The sequence below is a fragment of the Triticum aestivum genome, chromosome 7A (assembly GCF_018294505.1).
Source record: "Triticum aestivum cultivar Chinese Spring chromosome 7A, IWGSC CS RefSeq v2.1, whole genome shotgun sequence".
Lineage (NCBI taxonomy): Eukaryota > Viridiplantae > Streptophyta > Magnoliopsida > Poales > Poaceae > Triticum > Triticum aestivum.
Window position 1 is genome coordinate 1,971,937 of NC_057812.1, and position 18,978 is coordinate 1,990,914.

The following is an 18,978-nucleotide window of genomic DNA, read 5'->3' on the forward strand; positions in this document are numbered from 1 at the left end:
ACGCATGACAACTGGCAGCTTGGGTGTGGGAGAGGAGGCTAAGTCTAGTATGAACACAGATTAAATCTGCTAAGCAGCATGCTTTTGTTCTCGAGAATTTGATAATTGATAACATCCTTCTGGCATAGATGGTTTATTTATTAATATGTAGACTTATCTTTTCTTGAAAAACACAAAGTTACAGTAATATATTACTATTTTAAACACCTCTCTCCTCATTAACTACGTGCCATATAAGTAATTTTTTCTTAAAATGCGTTCTGTTACTAATACCTAAGTTACTCTCATTATGACTAGCCTGAGTTAATCACTAGGCTGTAAAGAAGAATGTGAATCAACGCCATGCATGCCTACCAGCACGCGCGTGAGCATGCGTACATGCCTCCATTGGTAGAGAATTGGTGGGTTGGTGGTTGCATACATACTCTGAAATAATTAACGTGACAAACGAGGTATTAACTTAGTAGCAAAAGGAATTGTAGGGAAGAAAGCTTAATTCATAGGTTTTGGCGCTGCCCGCATTCCGTTCACGTCCGGAGCTTCTAAGACTAGCCACAATGGGTAGTAACATAGAGTAGTAATATGCCCATGTTACTACTCTATGTTACTATCTCTATAGTGGGGAGTGACATATGTGTGGTAACATGTAACACTTTATTTATTAGGCTATAGACTTATCTTGTTTTGATATGTGTGATGTTACTCATACTATTAGTAACTAGCTATATTACCACATGCCTTTCTTTTTTAATTTATTGCTTACGACATCATCTATTTTATCTAGATACGTGTAATGTTACTATCTATGTTACTCCCACTGTGGGTAGTCTAAGTGAGGCGGTTGCTGCTCCTTTGCCAAAGCAAAATTGCTTCGTGCACGATCCCGCTGCCCTACGCATGCACGACATCGAAATCCAGCAGCTGGCGTCCGATGTATGCACGCATGTGTGACCAGATTTTAAACATCATCTATGAGTCGTCCGATGTATGCACGCATGGTTCTTTCCAAAGCTACCTAAGGAAATGAGTCTTCAGGAGCCATGCGTGCGTGGATTCTTGAATGGATGGGCACAGCAACAGCTCAAGAGCGGGAGACAGTGTTGCGTACATGGTATGGAATCTGGGCTGCGAGGAACAACGCTAGGGAGTCCAGCCGTATGGAAGAACCGGAGGCGATTAAGGATAGAATTACCAGACTAGATGAGGAATGGAAATCAATTAAGGAGGCGTCGCGTCTAGCAGGGTGCCGGTCCAGAGGGACGTGATTCAGTGGAAGAAATCCCCTGCTGGGTGGGTTAAGCTAATGCTGATGGGGTTCTTGCAAAATCACATGGGTCAGGTGGAGGTGGTGCTGTCATTAGGGACAGTCATGGCGAGTTTCTTGGAGGCTCCTGCCATTTTTTTTCCTTCTGCATATGACCCTGAAAATATGGAGCTGCAGGCGTGCAGTAGGGCAATTCTTTTGGCACAAGAGCTTAACGTTCAGAGACTAATCCTTGAGTCAGATTCCAAGGAGGCTGTGAGGAAGATCCAGAGCGGTCAGCGTGATCTCTCGGCTAATGGGCAAGTACTCCAAGAGATTTAAGGTTTTATTACGTTCTTTTTCGGGTTTTAGAGTTGTTTGGGTGCGGCGTTCGGTGAATAAAGTCGCACATATTCTGGCTAGTGAAGGTTGATGTAAGTCACTTTGTAAAACTTGGCTCCATGTTTCTCTTGAGTGCGTTAGCTCGGAGATTACTGCCGAAGGGGCTATGAACTCTGAATAAAATGGCAACGTTTTTCTCCTAAAAAAGGGTTTGGCTTTGGTGCCCAATAACCTCGGACGGAGAGAGTACTATCTCAGTCCTGATTTATTGGTCCTCTTTGTAATTTGTGTCAAATTTTGACCAAATATTTAACTAATAAAATATTAATGTATATCAACAAAAATTATATCATTGGATTCGTATTTGAACAAAGTTTTCAATTATGTAATTTTTAGTGACATGCATGAATATTTTGTTAGTTAAATCCTTGGTCAGATTTTGGCATGAAATACAATAAGGACCACTAAATCAAGACGAAGTTAGTAGTTCTTTAGTTTGCACGCTCCTTGTCTTTTTACAAAAACTAGTCAACTTAACCGGTGAGCCACTCATTCTCACGTGTAAGAGGTTCTGTGGTTCAATTCCTAGTGGGTGCGCTACAGCCGTCGCCATTCACCAATGGTCCGGCCTATATTGCTATGTTATATTCTTTGGAACATTTATTTACTTGTTGGGATATCATTATATTGCTATGTTATCTTAATGCATCTATATATTTGGTAAAGGGTGGAAGGCTCGGCCTCTCGCCTAGTGTTTTGTTCCACTCTTCCCGCCCTAGTTTCCGTCATATCGGTGTTATGTTTCCGGATTTTGCGTTCCTTACGCGGTTGGGTTATAATGGGAACCCCTTGATAGTTCGCCTTGATTAAAGCTTTTCCAGCAATGCCCAACCTTGGTTTTACCTTTTGCCACCTAGCCTCTTTTTCCCTTGGGTTTCCGGAGCCCGAGGGTCATCTTATTTTAACCCCCCCCCCCCCCGGGCCAGTGCTCCTTGAGTGTTGGTCCGACCGAGTAGACTGCGGGGCCACCTCGGGGCAACTTGAGGGTTGGTTTTACTCGTAGGATATCTCATCTGAGTGTGCCCTGAGAAAAAGATATGTGCAGCTCCTATCGGGATTTGTCGGCACATTCGGGCGGTGTTGCTGGTCTTGTTTTAACCTGTCGAAATGTCTTGAAGAACCGAGATACTGAGTCTGATCGGAACGTCTTGGGAGGAGGTCTATTCCTTCGTTGACCGTGAGAACTTGTCATGGGCTAAGTTGGGACTCCCCTGCAGGGATTTGAATTTTCGAAAGCCATGCCTGCGGTTAAGGGCAGATGGGAATTTGTTAATATCCGGTTGTAGATAAATTGAACCTTAACTTAATTAAAATGAATCAACTGAGTATGTTACCGTGATGGCCTCTTCTCGGCGGAGTCCGGGAAGTGGACACGGTGTTGGAGTAATGTTTGCGCAGGTTGTTCTATAGTTTCTCGCTCGTGCTTTGCCTCCTCTTCTCGCTCTCTTTTGCGAATAAATTAGCCACCATACTTGCTAGTTGCTTGTTGCAGCTCCACTCATATTTACCTTGCCATACCTATAAGCTTAAATAGTTTTGATCGCGAGGATGCGAGATTGCTGAGTTCCTGTGGCTCACAGATTACTATTACACCAGATGCAGAGCCTGATGATTCCGCTCCAGGAGACGCGCTCGAGCTCAAGTGGGAGTTCGACGAGGACTCTCAACGTTACTATGTTTCTTTTCCTGATGATCAGTGGTAGTGCCCAGTTGGGGGTGATCGGGACCGTGTCGCTTGTTGGGTTATCTTTTATTTTGGTGCCGTAGTCGGGCCATGAGTGTTTCAATGATGTAATGTTATTTATGTACTTGATTGACGTGGCGAGTGTAAGCCAACTATGTTATCTCCCCTTTATGATTTATATTACATGGGATGTTGTGAAGATTGCCTAACTTGCGACATATGCCTTCAATGCGATTATGCCTCTAAGTCGTGCCTCGACACGTGGGAGATATAGTCGCATCGAGGGTGTTACAAGTACGCAGATTCCAGGATCAGTTACTGTGATACATTCGAGAGTTCAAGTCGGACCCGTACCTGGAGACGCTGCTCAACTGCATTATCAGTGCTGTGGAGAGCGGAGAGCGGCAGTGGGGAGGAAGCAAGGCCATCTTACGTATGCTGCTGCAACCGTGGGACGTCTCTAGGATTGCATATAATCTCCGTGCACTCCCCTGCAGGAATGCACTCCAGAGCACGAACGTACGGTATGCAACCCAGCGGCCCGATGTCGGCGACAACCAATTTTCTTGCCACCGGAGAACGAGAATTCGACACCGTACGGCGGGGCGTTGGCCTTGGAGAGGGTCACGAGGTAGTCATTGTTCCCAGCATCGACGAGGGAGTCGCAGAAGATGAAGAAGGCGTGTGTCGATGCTTGAGATGGGAGAAACAAGAGCAGCAGCATCAGTGATGTATTTAAATTGTGTGCTATCCTGAAAAAGGGCTTCACATTTTGATGGAATTGCAACATGCAGGCTTTCACTACCACTTATGCTTGATGTGGACTGGGCAAGTGAGAGCGAGAGTTGGACATGTATCTCAGGCCATAGTTGAACTCGATCACAACGTTGTTGATGTAGTCGATGCATTCCCCATTTTGGCTGCCATGGTCCGAAAGGAAGTGAGGTGCACAGCCAACAGGATGAAGGCCCATCAGCACGATCTTGCGAACGTTGATCGATGGCCTCCTGATCGATCGAGCCCCGACGCGCCTCCCGATCACTACCAATTTGAAAGCTTCATGCATGAGACTTCTTGTCGTGTTCTTAGTTTGACATACATATTAATCTGTACTTTGTTTTCTTACAAACATTTGTTTTGTTTTTTATTACCAAAAATGAGTTTGATGTATGAACATGTAATTCTCCCAAGCTTCGAATGAAGAAAATGTCCTAAATCAAGAAATTTTAAATGGTGGATGTAGGACCTTACCGTCGGGTCATAATCATCATCATCATTGTTTCTTTCAATCTCGCTCTCACTACTGCTACTAATGTTGATGTTGTCGCCGCAAACAAACTCCGGATTACGCGACATCTTGCTCTTAGCAGACTTGGCGCGTGCGGGCCTCCCTCGAGATCTTTTATTCATACATTCAGTTGTGTGAGTCAAACACACTCGAGATCTTTTATTTTAAAAACACCGTACTCACAGAGAAATCAACTAGTGATAAATTACCTTGCACATTTCTTTGGGTGGCCATCAGCATCAGGTGCCTGTCAAATAAAAACTCGTTCTTAGTTTTACATACATATTAACATGGGCCTACAAACATTTTGTTTTCTTATATTTTTATGAAAAATGAGTATGTGTACCATCGGATCATAATCATCATGTTTGTTCCCTCGCCCTCGCTCTCGCTCTCACTGCTGCTAATGTTGTAGTTGGTATCAGAGCTGGAAAAGCTTTAATCAAGGCGAACTATCAAGGGGTTCCCATTATAACCCAACCGCGTAAGGAACGCAAAATCCGGAAACATAACACCGATATGACAGAAACTAGGGCGGCAAGAGTGGAACAAAACACTAGGCGAGAGACCGAGCCTTCCACCCTTTACCAAGTATATAGATGCATTAAGATAACATAGCAATATAATGGTTTCCCAACAAATAAATAAATGTTCCAACAAGGAACGGCCTTCAATCTTCACCTGCAACTAACAACGCTATAAGAGGGGCTGAGCAAAGCGGTAACATAGCCAATCAACGGTTTGCTAGGACATGGTGGGTTAGAGGTTTGACATGGCAATTTGGGAGGCTTGAAAGCAAGTGGTAGGCATCATAGCAATGGCATAGCAAAAGAGCGAGCAAACTAGCATAGCAAAGATAGTAGTGATTTCGAGGATATGATCATCTTGCCTGCACAGTTGTCAAAGTTGACTGGATCCTCGTTAGCGAACTCGTCTCCCAGCTCTACCCAAACAAGACAAACAAACAACAAGGACACAATCAACCACGTGCAAGGATCAAACAATATGATGCAATGATGATATGCTATGCGGGATGCGATGTGGGATGCATATGCAAGATATGACAGGAAATGCAAGAACATGGCCTCAACTTGGAAATCCAAGTGTGCCACTGGAAAGATGAGATAAAATCGCTTGAAAACGATATAAAGAACGCCGGAATCGGAGTTACGGTTTGGAAATGGCAAGCGTTTCAAATATGACACCGGTCTGCGATTTACAGCAAGTAGCCAACTAAATGCAATGAGATGAACATGCTACAGCACCTAAACATGGCATAAAAATACATGGCAGGGATGCATTCAAGATGCTTAACAAAAGTCTAGCACTGAACTACGGCCAATTCATCCATTAACAGGTTCAAACAAGCATGGCAAAAATGCATATGGCAAACTGATTTCAGACTTAGTGAAATTAACACTTGTTTGGAATTTCAGATCAGGTAGCACTCTTCGGAGTAACAAAACTACATGCTACAGGACCTGAACATGGCAAAGTAAAGCATGGCATGGAGCTACTCAAAGAGCTTAACAAAAGTCCCTTAGTAACCTTGAGCCAAAAGGGATCAGAAAATACAATTGCAAGCATGTGAACATAGCAAAAACATAATCAGTTTTCGGACTTAGTGAAAACTGGCACATGTTGAAACATAACTCAAGTAGGCATGTTTACAAGCTCGATGCACTCACTATGGTGCAAGTCATGACAAGCTAAGCATACATCTATCAAGAACACACAAAATGCAAGCTAGAAATGGCAAGAACAATAGCATAGCATGCACGGATCAACTACAACATCATCGGCAAAATTGCAAACAAGTTGACAATTTGCCCAGATTCACAAAGTAGCAAAAGTAGAGCTCGATTGACTCAAGCTAGGGTGCTCCATAAATGAAAACAAAGACATGGATGGAAAGAGCACTACAATATTAACAAAACAGCCTTACTGATCATCCTCAAAAGAGGCACGGATCACTAGGAAACAATATGAACATATGACAACATGAGATAAACAGATCAAGGACTTAGTGGAATTGCTAAGTCCCTGAAAACAGAATTAGCAAGTGCACCACTTTGCAAGCTTGCACTAGTCACCACACACATCATAAAAATATATGGGTTGCACCTCTGGAAAGATGACACAACCCTTAACAAAACATATGTAGAGCATCAGGGCATATCATGCACACAATAATTATGGCAAAAATGACAAAAACCTAAATGGAGCAGCAGATCTGACAATTAACTCAAGTAGGCCTCTTTAACAGCATTTCGGGCATCAAGATGAACTCAAATGAAAATGCTGCAATGGAATGAAATGATATACTCTCTGAGATGAACATTTTGATATGCTATATGCATGAATCGGAGCTACGGATGCAAACTTACAAGGCCATGAACGGGAGCACTTGGATCTAGAATTTCGGGACTTGGTGAAAAAAAACACCTAGGGTTACTGTTCACCGGATCTGGATCCGACCGGCACTGTTCATGCACGTTCGACGGGGATCGCCGGGGAGGCGGCGGGGCGAGGCCGGTGGAGCTTGCCGGCGCGAGGGAGAGGAGGAGGACGGCGTGGACGGCGGCGAAGGGCGGCGGCTTGCGCGGCGGCGGCGTGCGGTGGCCGGGCCGGCGAGCTCGGGTGACGGCGATCTCGCGCCAATGAGATCTCCGGCGATTGTGCGGCGGGGCTGGGAGGAGTGCGGCGGTCGGATCGGGAGGAGAAGGGCGGCGGCGGCTGTCGGTGATGGGCGGCGGCGCGCTGGGCCGCGGGGGCCGGCTCCAGGCTCTCGCGGGCCGCGGTGGGAGGCGGCGGCGAACGGCGGAGTGCCACGTGGCGGCGGACACGGCGGCGGACACGTCCGTCGGTGGAGGGGAAACGTCCGGCGGCGCGAGGGAAAAAATTAGGGTTTCCGGGAGGGGGATCCGAGATTTTCTAGGAGGATGTTTATATAGGCATAGAGGGAGCTAGGAGAGTCCAAATGAGGTGCGGTTTTCGGCCACGCGATCGTGATCGAACGCTCTAGATGATGGAGAAGGCTTAGGTGGGTTTGGGGCCAAATTGGAGGGGTGTTGGGCTGCAACACACACGAGGCCTTTTCGGTCCCTCGGTTAACCGTTGGAGTATCAAACGAAGTCCAAAAGATACGAAACTTGACAGGCGGTCTACCGGTAGTAAACCAAGGCCGCTTGGCAAGTCTCGGTCCAATCCAGAAATGTTTAATCCCCACACACAAAAGAAAGGTAGAAAAGACCACCGGAGGAGATCGAAGCGCCGGAATGCAAAACGGACAACGGGGAAAAAGCTCGAATGCCTGAGACGAACACGTATGCAAATGCAATGCACATGATGACATGATATGAGATGCATGACAACGACAACAACACACGGATACAAAGAACCCGAACCCGAGAAAATAAAATAACTTAACGCCGGAAACGGCAAGAGTTGGAGTACAAATTGGGAAAGTTACATCCGGGGTGTTACAGTACTGGCGGATGAACTCGCTGGACATGTATCTCAGGCCATAGTTGAACTCGATCACAACGTTGTTGATGTAGTCGATGCATTCCCCATTTTGGCTGCCATAGTCCGAAAGGAAGTGAGGTGCACAGCCAACATGAGGAAGGCCCATCAGCGCGATCTTGCGAACGTTGATCGATGGCCTCCTGATTGATCGAGCCCCGACGCGCCTCCCGATCACTACCAATTTGAAAGCTTCATGCATGTGACTTCCTTGGTTCGCTCGTAATTCAAAAAGCATACCACTCCTATTTCTAAATAACAACATATTACCGCAGTGCTAAGAAAAGGGTTTGAAAGCTCTAAGTGGTACGATAAGCGGAATGAATCAAACGAAGTGCATCATGAGGGTTGGGGATTTAGCATACGCTCTACTATCAATTATAGGTTCACCTATGCCCCAAGAAAGAGGTGCAGAGGTGGAATTCAATAGATTTAAGCAACTTCAGTATGCGGGTAGCGATGCTTTTAGGAATCCAAGAGAACTTTGAATCGGAGGAACGACCAACACAGCTGGCATGGCTTTGTTGAATCAGGATTTGATGACAGGAACGTTGTTGAAATAACTTCTTTACCCCCCGTAAAATCCTTTACGCCTGATTTCAGTACTAACAATAAATGGCTAAAAACATCCTATTTTTTATGGTAAAATATGGAAAATCATATGGGAAACGAATAACGAATAGAAGTAGCCTAGCCTTTTCTTTCAGTCTCGGTCTCTAGATTCCCTTGTTCTTACTGTAGCTAGCACTTGTTATTGCAGTCAAGGAGCCAGGAGCCTTCAATTATATTTGAGCTTTACGCTCTTCTCCTTCTTGGGGGTCGGCCTGTAGTAGCAGGCGAGGACGAGGCCGAACAGCGCACCTAGGCCATTGGGGATCTGCAGTGCACGAACGAAGACAAGAGCCGGCACGGTAAGAGAGACACTCTCAAGTTATATAAGATTTGGTTGGAACCTGAAGATGGAGATATTACTGACCGTGACGTAGAGGTCGAATTTGATGAGAGCGTAGGCCGTCCAGCAGACGCCGTTGAGGAAGCTCACCAGCGACAGGAAGAAGGGCATGTACTCGACGCTCTTGGTCTTGATCACTTTACCCTGCACGCAACCCACAATATCACTAACATCTACCAATATAGATCTAAAAAGACATCTATGCACGTGGATCAAGAGCGGGATCGATGGGTACGTACCATGATGGTGAGCGGGGAGGCGTACATTGCCGAGCCGAATATGACGCAGAGGATGCCGTAGAACACCCAGAGCATGCAGTTGAGCAGCGTCTCCAGGTACGGGTCCGACTTGAACTCCTCCACGTCCTTGTTCTTGATGATCCGCCAGAACGCCGGCCTGCACATGTACAAGCAAAAAGCAAGCGCCCCCTCATCAGAATCAAACCCTAATTACCAACCACCTTCCATAGAGAGTAGACTAGACAAGCGGACGAGGGGGATGGCGGCGGCGGCTTACACAGGGGAGAGGAAGAGGCCGAAGGAGATGACATTACCGACGATGTTGCGGGCCGCGTCCGGGGAAATCATCTTGCTTTGCTCGCCGCGAGCGGGTGCGGACTTGGGATTGGTTTGGATTGGACGGCGCACGCGGCGAAAGGGAGGGAGAGAGAGAGCCAAAGCAATTGAGATTTGGGAGTCGGTTGAGTTCTCCCGTATGTAGCCAGCCACACTCTACTCGCAGGTCAAATATTGGCATAGACAACAGAGAATGTGCTAGGTAGGAAACCGAAGGAACTCTTACTATACGAGAATTTGCAATTCAATATGACAACCGATCAGAAGGGATTGGACGATCCCAATGCGTTGCCCTCCTTCGCAATACCGGAACTATCTGACCGAGCTCCATCAACACAGAAAGCGGAAGGGATAGCAGATACAGATAGACTGGATCCAGAAAGGGATTTCAGCCAGTCCTTGCCTATTGCTGGGCTGGTTGTTTTGTCACGGTCCGATTAGTAGAAGGTGAGTGAGTAAGACGAGGCCCCCGAAGCGTAATGTAGAGCTATACTGCTCTTGTTTTTCCTTAAGGTGAGTGAGTAAGACGAGGCCCCCGAAGCGTAATGTAGAGCTATACTGCTCTTGTTTTTCCTTCTGCCCTGCTTAGGAGAACTTTGTCTGGAACCCACTTTAGCTAGCTTTCAAGGATACCATTACAGATGAGTGAAGCGAGTATACCGTTTCCGGAGCTCCCGAGGTAGCGCGGTAGCGGAAGCCCTTTCTAGTTCAAGCAGTTCCAATTCCTATTCTGCTTCACCGCTTACACCACACTCTATTGGTTCGCCTTGTGGTGCCTTTCGATCAAGGTCTACTTTGGTTGATCCACTTTCTTCTACAGCGCGTTATCCGCATCGAAGTTAGCCAGGCGAAGCATTTAGGGTTCAGTGCCTGGTTTCAAGTGTTCTTCTTCATCGTTTGGCACTTCACTTTTTGTTGAGTAATCCAATGGCCTAATGACACATGCACATCTTTTGGTGTTGTCGCCTTACTTAGTGACTAGCTCAAGTGCATTTGATCGCAAAAAAGACTGGCATTGGCTCCGGGTCAAATCTACAGGGGGCATGCAAATCAAATGCGAAAGAAAGGAAAACATTTCTGTTTCTTCTGCTTCAATGTCGTGATACACTCAGGATGTTTACGATACCTACCCATTAATTGCTCTAACTTCTCGTGGTTCACCCCTAGCTATGCCCGCTTCTATGAAATTCCAAATTATGATTGCAAGCTCATCGGAGCTAGGCAACTCTTTGTCAGTGATTTCATGCCTACCAAGCAGGTACACTCTAATGTATACACCCTTTAAGAAAAGAAATCCTTCTCGTATTCTGCTGCTTTTTGATTCATTTTATCCCAATAATAGCATAGACATCATATATTTATTCTTGCAAGCTCAAGTGCTTGATTGTTGACAAATTCTTCTCTCAGCAGGGCACCTCGGGTACCTGTCTATAGTTTCCTGTCTTGAAGGGGGGCGACGCAGCTATTTTCTTTAACAACACGTCATTCAACGAAGTGTTTTTGTTATTTGGTCATCACTAAAAAGTTTATAGTGATAAAGTGAGCCTATTATATTAAGTTTAGAGGATTCTCCTAACGTGATGAGTTTAGTTTATCACTTTTAAAGATCACTGGTGGCAATGGTACTTCCTTTTATGCAACAACTCCTGTATGTACCATTTGGTAATTGGAGTTTGATAAGACCATGGATCCTTATATACAAAACATATAAACGTTCTTGTCGATCCTCTTGCAGGGTCTCCCGCGTAGCTTTTGCAGACAGCATCTTCCAAAGAAAGATACTGTAATGACTTTAGAGGACGAGGAAGGGCGCAGCTACCCTGCAAACTACCTTGTCGCAAGAGACGGTCTTAGTGGCGGTTGGAAACACTTTGCGGAAGAGCATAGTCTCAAGGTCGACGACGCTCTGGTCTTTCGACTTGTGGGCTCGAAAAAATTCAAGGTGAGTCCTTCCCATTCATGTTTCATCAATTGCTACATCATTTCTTTGTAATATTTTTTTATAAAATGCACGGCAGAAGCAACAGGTGTATAGAGTAAGAGAGGGTGAGTTGACAACAACAGATTATGATGTCAGGTCTAACGAAGAGGATGCGGAGGTTACAACCAGCACAACAACCTGTGATGATATCAACAACCTAGCAGCCGGCGAAAAAGACAATGTCGACGTCATGATATCTCCAGCATGGAGAGCTTCGGCAGCTTTAACATAGTCGTCAACAGTGTGCTGGACACCAACCGTGAATTGTTCCCGGACCACCTGCGGGCGACATACTACAAGCTCTGTCTTGCCCAGAAGGCATGCCCCCACCGGAACCTGCTTGAGGTAAACCCCAAGCTGGCTATCGGAGCCATGATGCAGACCGCTACCATCGCCGAGGGTGTCAGGGCCTCCTCGCATGCTTCTCGCAAGGACCTTGCGGAGTGGAAGAAGAATTTGCAAGCGCTGGAGGTCCTGGGCATGGACGTGGCATTCCTGTGCGAGCGCGTCGACGGCCTCCTCACCGCTGATGGGTCACCGTCGGTGGGTAGGATGAGCGCCCTTGAGTCGAAGATGCCCCCAAAGCGATGAATGAGGCGGTGGAGGAGATAGAGTCCAGTGAGCAGGCTATGTAGCCATGCATAACATGCAAGGTTTAGCTGACACTCTTACTAACTACACTGAATTGATCTTCAGAAACTTGCCAAGTTGCTGCTCTCATGCTAATAGTTAATGGCCATATCCAATCTCTTAAAGTCTGCATGTCATTTCCAGTGAATCTCAACTCTATATTCAACTGCGTATATGTTGTGGTTTCTTGTGTCCTCCATTTGAGTCTTCAGTTTCTTCTCTTTGAAACCAGCTTTCTGAAATCCTGCAGAGATGGATGTTGATGAGTTGATCTTCTCTAACATGTGTGGCAAGGAGGAGCTTTAACATCAGATTGCTTTAGATGTAAACTTTCTTCGCATTTCAACTTATTTGAGCTCATTTGCATCAACTTGCTCATTCAGAGATCTCTCAAATACACTAAGGATGTCCACTTTCTTTTGCGTGTATCAGCAAATTTCAAAGATGTGGCGTTTGTAGTCCGTGGCCAGTGGAAAGGAAGCCTCAAATCTGAGCAAATATCTTCTTTGATGTCATTCAATGCCAAGAACTAGGATACCATGGCCGTCCTAAATTTCGAGTTGTAACGATGATGCATACATGTTGCAGATAACATCTTTATTACAAGGAATGTAGTACAAAAAAATCGAGGAATCTTGTACAATTGCCAGAAGCCATACAACAAATTAATGAATCGATTGCAACACACACAGTATTATGTATGGTCTTCAGATATGCGCACCACCTATAATTACACGACTATCTTCTTGTTTCTTTCTTCAAGACTTGTAAATCAAGATATCGCTCTTTCAGCATTGCCAGCAGAGGAGCGACAACATTTAGGTGCTTCATACCAGAAGGTACTAATTTAGCCAGAGCAAAGTACTAATCTATGATACTCTCCAAGGGCCCATATGGGGAATATGTTGCGATAAGCCATATAACACAAGGGACCATTTTTCAAGAAACTTCCAATCATTTCCTACATAATAATATACAAAATTGAGTTATCCCCAATCATTTTTATTATAGTATTAAGAACACAAGAATTCAAGATTTTGGTTTAAATCGTGTAACACATGGTACATTAATTGTAGCAGTTACCTCCTGTGGGAAGTCACCATTGCCAAGCTGCATGCTCATGATAAGCCTTGCAGCTTCGTGCAAAGGAGACGGATCTCTTTCGGCCTGAAGTCGAAGAAAAGCTGGAATTAATTCGATAGTACTACGTAGTTCAACTGAATTAGAAGTTATACTATAGATCGGTTCAACTATTCTGGGGCCAAAGGTGCATTTACCATACTGCGCATTAACATAATACTGGTCTTTTGGAATTTGACCACGTGAAACCTTTGGAGAGAGAAAGAGAAGTGGTCACCTGTCCAGCTTTCATTAGTGCCAACATTGCCCATGCCGTGTTGACTATATGTGATTTCTCCCCGTCTAGGTTTGTGTATGCCTGTTTAGATTTTGAGATGACATCTGTGGTCAGTTACCGTAGAAAGCCCAGAATGTTTTGCCAGTATCTTGTTTCAAGGTATATTCAAGCAAGAATAAAGACATCCTTTTCTTTGTGAGGATGCTTGATTTTCTCATTGTTTAGGATGCTTGCTTTCCATCAACATAATAAGTCATTCCAGAGCATTTACCTTGGTTGTGGATGAAAGATGACTCTCACCCCATCCACCATTCCTTAGCTGCTTCGATAATAGAAACTGGCAACCCTTCCGGATGTAGGTGCTATTATTGTAACACTGTCCAACTGCTGATAGGCCCTCTATAGCAAACCACGTGCCGTATGTGAAGCAAATACCCCATGATCCGAACCTGCAAAACAACTTATTGATCAATGTGTCAACAACACACCTTCTCCTTGTTAATATAAAACACTATAAAATTGTCGACAGTACACTGACCATGAACCGTCCTCATTCTGCAACTTCTCGATGAACTCTGTCGCTCTCCTGATGCATTGTTCTATTTCATCTTCCCGATGGCTTGGGTATTTTTGCCGAAACAGGGCCAATGCTTGGATGACCGACGAGGTACACTCGACGTACCTGCAATATGTATGTGTCTTAATATCGAGTCACATGTGATAGCTATTGCTAAGAAGGGTTGTAGATTTCTTACTGATGCTCCACCATGATGTCTGCATATATCTCTGTCATGTTTAAATTCTGAAAAAAGGAAAAAATATATTAAAAGTCTCATTACCCAATGTTAAATTGGGTTTCCTAAACTCCAAATAATAATAGCATGAAGTGCAGGTGTTTTACAAGACACTTGCCTCCATCCATGGATATGTACGAGCTAGCTCCCAAGTTCCATAGCCACCATTAGGATTCTGCATCCAACCTAGTGTCAAATCATTTTTACAGAACCTGTGATGTGCTTGGCATTGGTGTAAATCTGTAACAGGACTGCAATATCTGTTGCATGAGCCAAAATGCTATGGGTTAATTCTACGTCATTTTTTTAGCAAGAAAGCATGGGCTCTTGGTTTCAGTATAGCACACTATTCAAAATGGCCAAATTGTTTGCAAAGATTGCATATCAAAATCATGCACGTAAGAGTTGACAGTGCTCACACTGAATCTGCCTTTCATTACCATTTACTGTGGTGCTGAATTAGTGCTTTAGCGTCAAACTGAAAACTACATTTACCCAACTCTACTGTGGCAATAGTTGCTAATATGCTTCTTTACATATGGTTACACACCTGTAAAGATAGTAATACGTTCACTGCATCATGGAAGCGGCATGTTTCCATCTGATCACCCACGATATCTGACGGAAACTTTGAGAGCAGTAACAGAGCCTGAAACAGAAGAAGAATTACAAATGCCTGAAGGGCTGAAACAAAATGAAATGCATTACTTTGTAGTAGCAAAATGAAAGGCATGTTTCCACTTTAGTTCTGTTCACTCTTTTTGCATCTTTAGTTAATTTGATATCGCACCTTAAGAGCTTCTGCTGTGCAATCTGAAACCTGCCAACCCTGATCTGCAACCTGGAAGGCCCATCCTCCTTTAGAGATATGGCGGTACTTTCTGCTGAAGTCACCAGAAGGGTTGTCCACAATCTAAAAAAAATGAAGTTAGTAGTGTTAGGATTTAAGTCCTGATAAATATAAGTAACAAAATCTAGTTTTGGAAATACAATACCTGGGATGCTTTTAGGAAATGATGTGCTTTCTTGAGAGTACTTCCAAATTCCCCTGCAACATCACATGCCAATATCGCTTGTACGGCGAAAGCAACATCCCAAGATTGACCCGCACATACCTTTTGAATGAACAATGAAGTCATGTAATATCAGTTAGTTTGCGCACAAATTTCAATTTGACTGAGATGCATTTTAAATGGAAAGGTATCTTCACCCTGAATATTATAGAAACAAGAGTTATTAAAATTTACCCGCACTTTCATGCCATCTTCGCCGAGCCATAGGAAATCAGCAACTCTAGCCAAGTGGTGCTTGAATGCATCTGAATTGGGATTCTCAGACCAACAACATAACATGGATAATGCCTGTAATAATGTTTATTCTTTGTAAGGAAATGATGTTCATTTACAGCTCACTGAAAATCAACACTGAATTATTTTGTGAAGACCTCCGTAAGTCTAACCTTTTGTGCGGCGCCGATGCAGATATACCGTGAAATATCATCTTCGTATTTCAGGAAATCGGCAATTTGTCCTAGAGCTTTTCGTCTCATGTAGGAAACTGGCCAACATGCCAGAAAAGATTCACCGAAACTGTAAAGGCAATCGGACAAGCATTCTTGGAGCCAGGTATGTGGATGATAGGCATCTTCCTGCATTTGAATTCATAATCTGCTGTCACCAATCCTTCAAAATTTAACTGTAAGGTAAAACTATATAGTTAGTGGACTCACCTTTGCGCATAATTTTCGTGCTTGCTTCCAATTAATCTTTTTATAGGGGTGAATATGCAGCTCTTCTCTTAATGATAAAACCAGTTTTGTTGTTGGGCCAACAAACTTCTTGCCATATAAATAGGACATGGGGATGAAAGCCATTCTGAAGTGACTCCACAACCGTCCTGCATTTGAGAAACGACATGATTGTTCTCATAAAATAAGTTCTTCCTAATATGGTTAATACCTAGTGTTGAATAACCAAGTAATTAATTGTCGTAACATGGTTGAACACTTAACGCGCCGGCGAAGAACTCTGCGTACCTGGTTGAATAGGAACGAAGGATGGCAGAAGGAACAATTCTGGGGGCATAGGGTTTACACCTGACCATTCAAAAACCCCAAGTACCTGCAGCATCAGGTATATAGTTCAGATGCGCTTTGGGTCGATCGACATAAACAGTTTTGTCAAACTTTTACTCTTGTTGAAGAATTCTGCATAACTGGAAGCATGCAGTTTCAGACTTGCTTGTTAACAAGAACATAATTTTTACTCTGAGTATATTAACAAGAAGTGGTGAAATGTTTGGCAAATCAAGCTAACTGGTGAATCACTTGCTGAAAATAGAAACTTGGGGCTGGCACAAGGAGGATGATTGTTACCGAGAGCCAGACTTTTCCCAAGATTGGTATCATTGTTGTACCACCATGGTCATGTATCCATTTCCTTGCTTTTGGCATGGACATATCTGGTCCATCATCAGCACCCTCACCAAGTAGTCTTAGAGCGGTATAGTTGAGAGCCGAGCTGAGCATGGAGCTCTCACCTTCCGCATGTAGTCCCCATCCTCCATCCATATTCTGATAATACAAAAACTTGGGTCAGTCCATTTATTCCGATATAATTTTCTTGTGTAAATTTTTTGAAGACATCCGTAGAAACAGTTTTAGTGAAAAATATATATTGTGGAAAACAGAACTTGCTAAAAGTTACCCAAGATTAATTCCTGGCAAATGTGGCGTGCACCTTACCTGTCGGTTGTACAGATAGCGACAGATCTCCTTGCGGTGTTCTGACGATAGCGTAGTACTTAACGACTCCGTGACATACAAAACTATGATCTGCAGCAAGCAGGAATGAACAAACATGAGAATGTCTCCCATGTCGATGTCACACCAAAGTTGTGAATAGTTAGCAAGAATACATAGCACGCATAACCATCTAAATAAATGTTTATCATAACTAACTTGATGGTGATGATGATGCAAACAAACAAACATCAAATTTATGTATGATGCATCTTAATTACCATGGTTGCTGTGGTAAAGAGAGGCCCCGGAAAATCTCCTGGCCAGTGCCCATCATGCGCTTGTACGGCTGAGAAGTATCTGAGTGCCCTTCTCAGTGTCTCCGACACCGTAGCTATATTGATATCACCACTAGTTTCATCATCTTTTGGTTTCTGTTGTTGGTCAAGGCTGAACTTATTCCCCTTTGCTAGCTGCACAACAAAAAGCAGAGCATGTACTCAGTTTCATAAAAACGCTTCAAATAGTCAGTTGGATAGATACCACCAAGACAAGGTGTGTATATATCGGTGCATTTTAATTACCTGCATGCGGGCCAAAACATCGGAGCTGTGCCTTGTCCTGAACCTGTTCTTCTGGAATTCGGCCCGTGAAGCGTCGACCGCATCCCGCTCTTCGCTTGATCCGGTGTCATTTTGGTCAAACTCCCATGTTTCTCTTCCGACGTGATTGTTGCCGCTCGTGAGCCACGGGCCACCCTCAGCAATCTTGAGCTTCCACATTTATATTTTTTACAGCACAAACACAATATTCTTCTGCCACTATCAAGCCACACCTGATGGCAAAAGCAGGGTCTAAGAGGTCAGAAACTGTGGAAAGAATATCCATAATCAGGTTCTCTCTTTTACTGCTGAGAGGTTTTGCCACCTTAATTTCTCCATGCATGCAGGAGTTTGATATATAGGTTCTTGGAAATAGGAAATATGTCATGTAACCATCGAAGACGTACTGACATAAATAAGAGAGCATCAAAGCACTTACAGAATATTTGAATTGCACTTGTTAGCAGGCACGATCACAGCGGAGGGAATCGATGGAGGAGCGTGCGCATCCCACCCTAGCAAACGCCGAATGAAAGAAGCAGGGTGATGAGTAGAATGTTGTGCATTCGGTCGGTCAGAGTAGCAGCATGGATGATGCATGAAGAGTGGGCCGAATGTGTTTATATGTCCGGGAAATGGGGCGGGGGGAAATCACATGGAAGCGATGAGTCCTTCCTTTTGCGTGCTCGATCGCGATGGAGCTTGCTTGGCAGCTGAAAACCAGGGGAAATGTCTTATGCATGCTTGACCGTCATGCGATTCTCGGTGTGTGCCGTGTGAGTGCGGCGCATCATCCATCTCGTTTGCTCAAACGGTTTGTGAAAATTCGATGAAATGAAACAGTGAATTTCGTAGGTGCACTCTGAAACTAATTTTGTGCGCTTCCAATGATATATCTAGCCGATTTCACTGTGGAGTTTGTCGCCCCCTTTCGCGTTACAATTCGTTAATGTTCTTTCTCAATGTGACTCACACTTCTGATTGCAAAATTTGATTGCCGAACCCTCAAACAAAAATTGTTGCCGAATTTGCTTATATCCACACACTTCTGAAGCGCTCTGTATGTCGAATCCAGGTGCAACTGACTGACGGCTCAAATTCAGTGATTAATTGTAGAAGGAAAGAACATTGTGCAAGTAGAAACATTTTGTGTAAGTTGATAACTGCAACGCCCAAAACTTGAAGACACGGACACCCACCCAAAC

The 18,978-nt window shown here is 44.3% G+C and overlaps 2 protein-coding genes across 2 annotated transcripts; both read right to left on the reverse strand.

Annotated features, from left to right (window-relative positions):
• Positions 1-8,920: 8,920 nt before the first annotated feature.
• Positions 8,921-9,681, reverse strand: LOC123150005 (bidirectional sugar transporter SWEET6a-like). The gene is made up of 4 exons (XM_044569805.1): positions 9,611-9,681; positions 9,334-9,490; positions 9,119-9,238; positions 8,921-9,019 (listed from the first exon to the last, which is right to left on the reverse strand). Exons 1-4 carry the CDS (start codon positions 9,679-9,681, stop codon positions 8,921-8,923), a joined length of 447 nt encoding a protein of 148 aa, XP_044425740.1.
• Positions 9,682-12,862: 3,181 nt separating this feature from the next.
• Positions 12,863-18,408, reverse strand: LOC123154012 (lupeol synthase). Its single transcript, XM_044572833.1, has 19 exons — positions 18,213-18,408; positions 17,756-18,006; positions 17,453-17,644; positions 17,175-17,264; positions 16,806-17,003; positions 16,467-16,551; positions 16,161-16,327; positions 15,891-16,079; positions 15,679-15,792; positions 15,427-15,546; positions 15,222-15,344; positions 14,982-15,080; positions 14,550-14,606; positions 14,393-14,439; positions 14,176-14,319; positions 13,909-14,086; positions 13,638-13,718; positions 13,364-13,447; positions 12,863-13,241 (listed from the first exon to the last, which is right to left on the reverse strand). The coding sequence occupies exons 2-19, from the start codon at positions 17,951-17,953 to the stop codon at positions 13,128-13,130; spliced, it is 2,280 nt and encodes a 759-aa protein (XP_044428768.1). The 5' UTR covers positions 17,954-18,006; positions 18,213-18,408; the 3' UTR covers positions 12,863-13,127.
• Between the last annotated feature and the right edge of the window lie 570 nt (positions 18,409-18,978).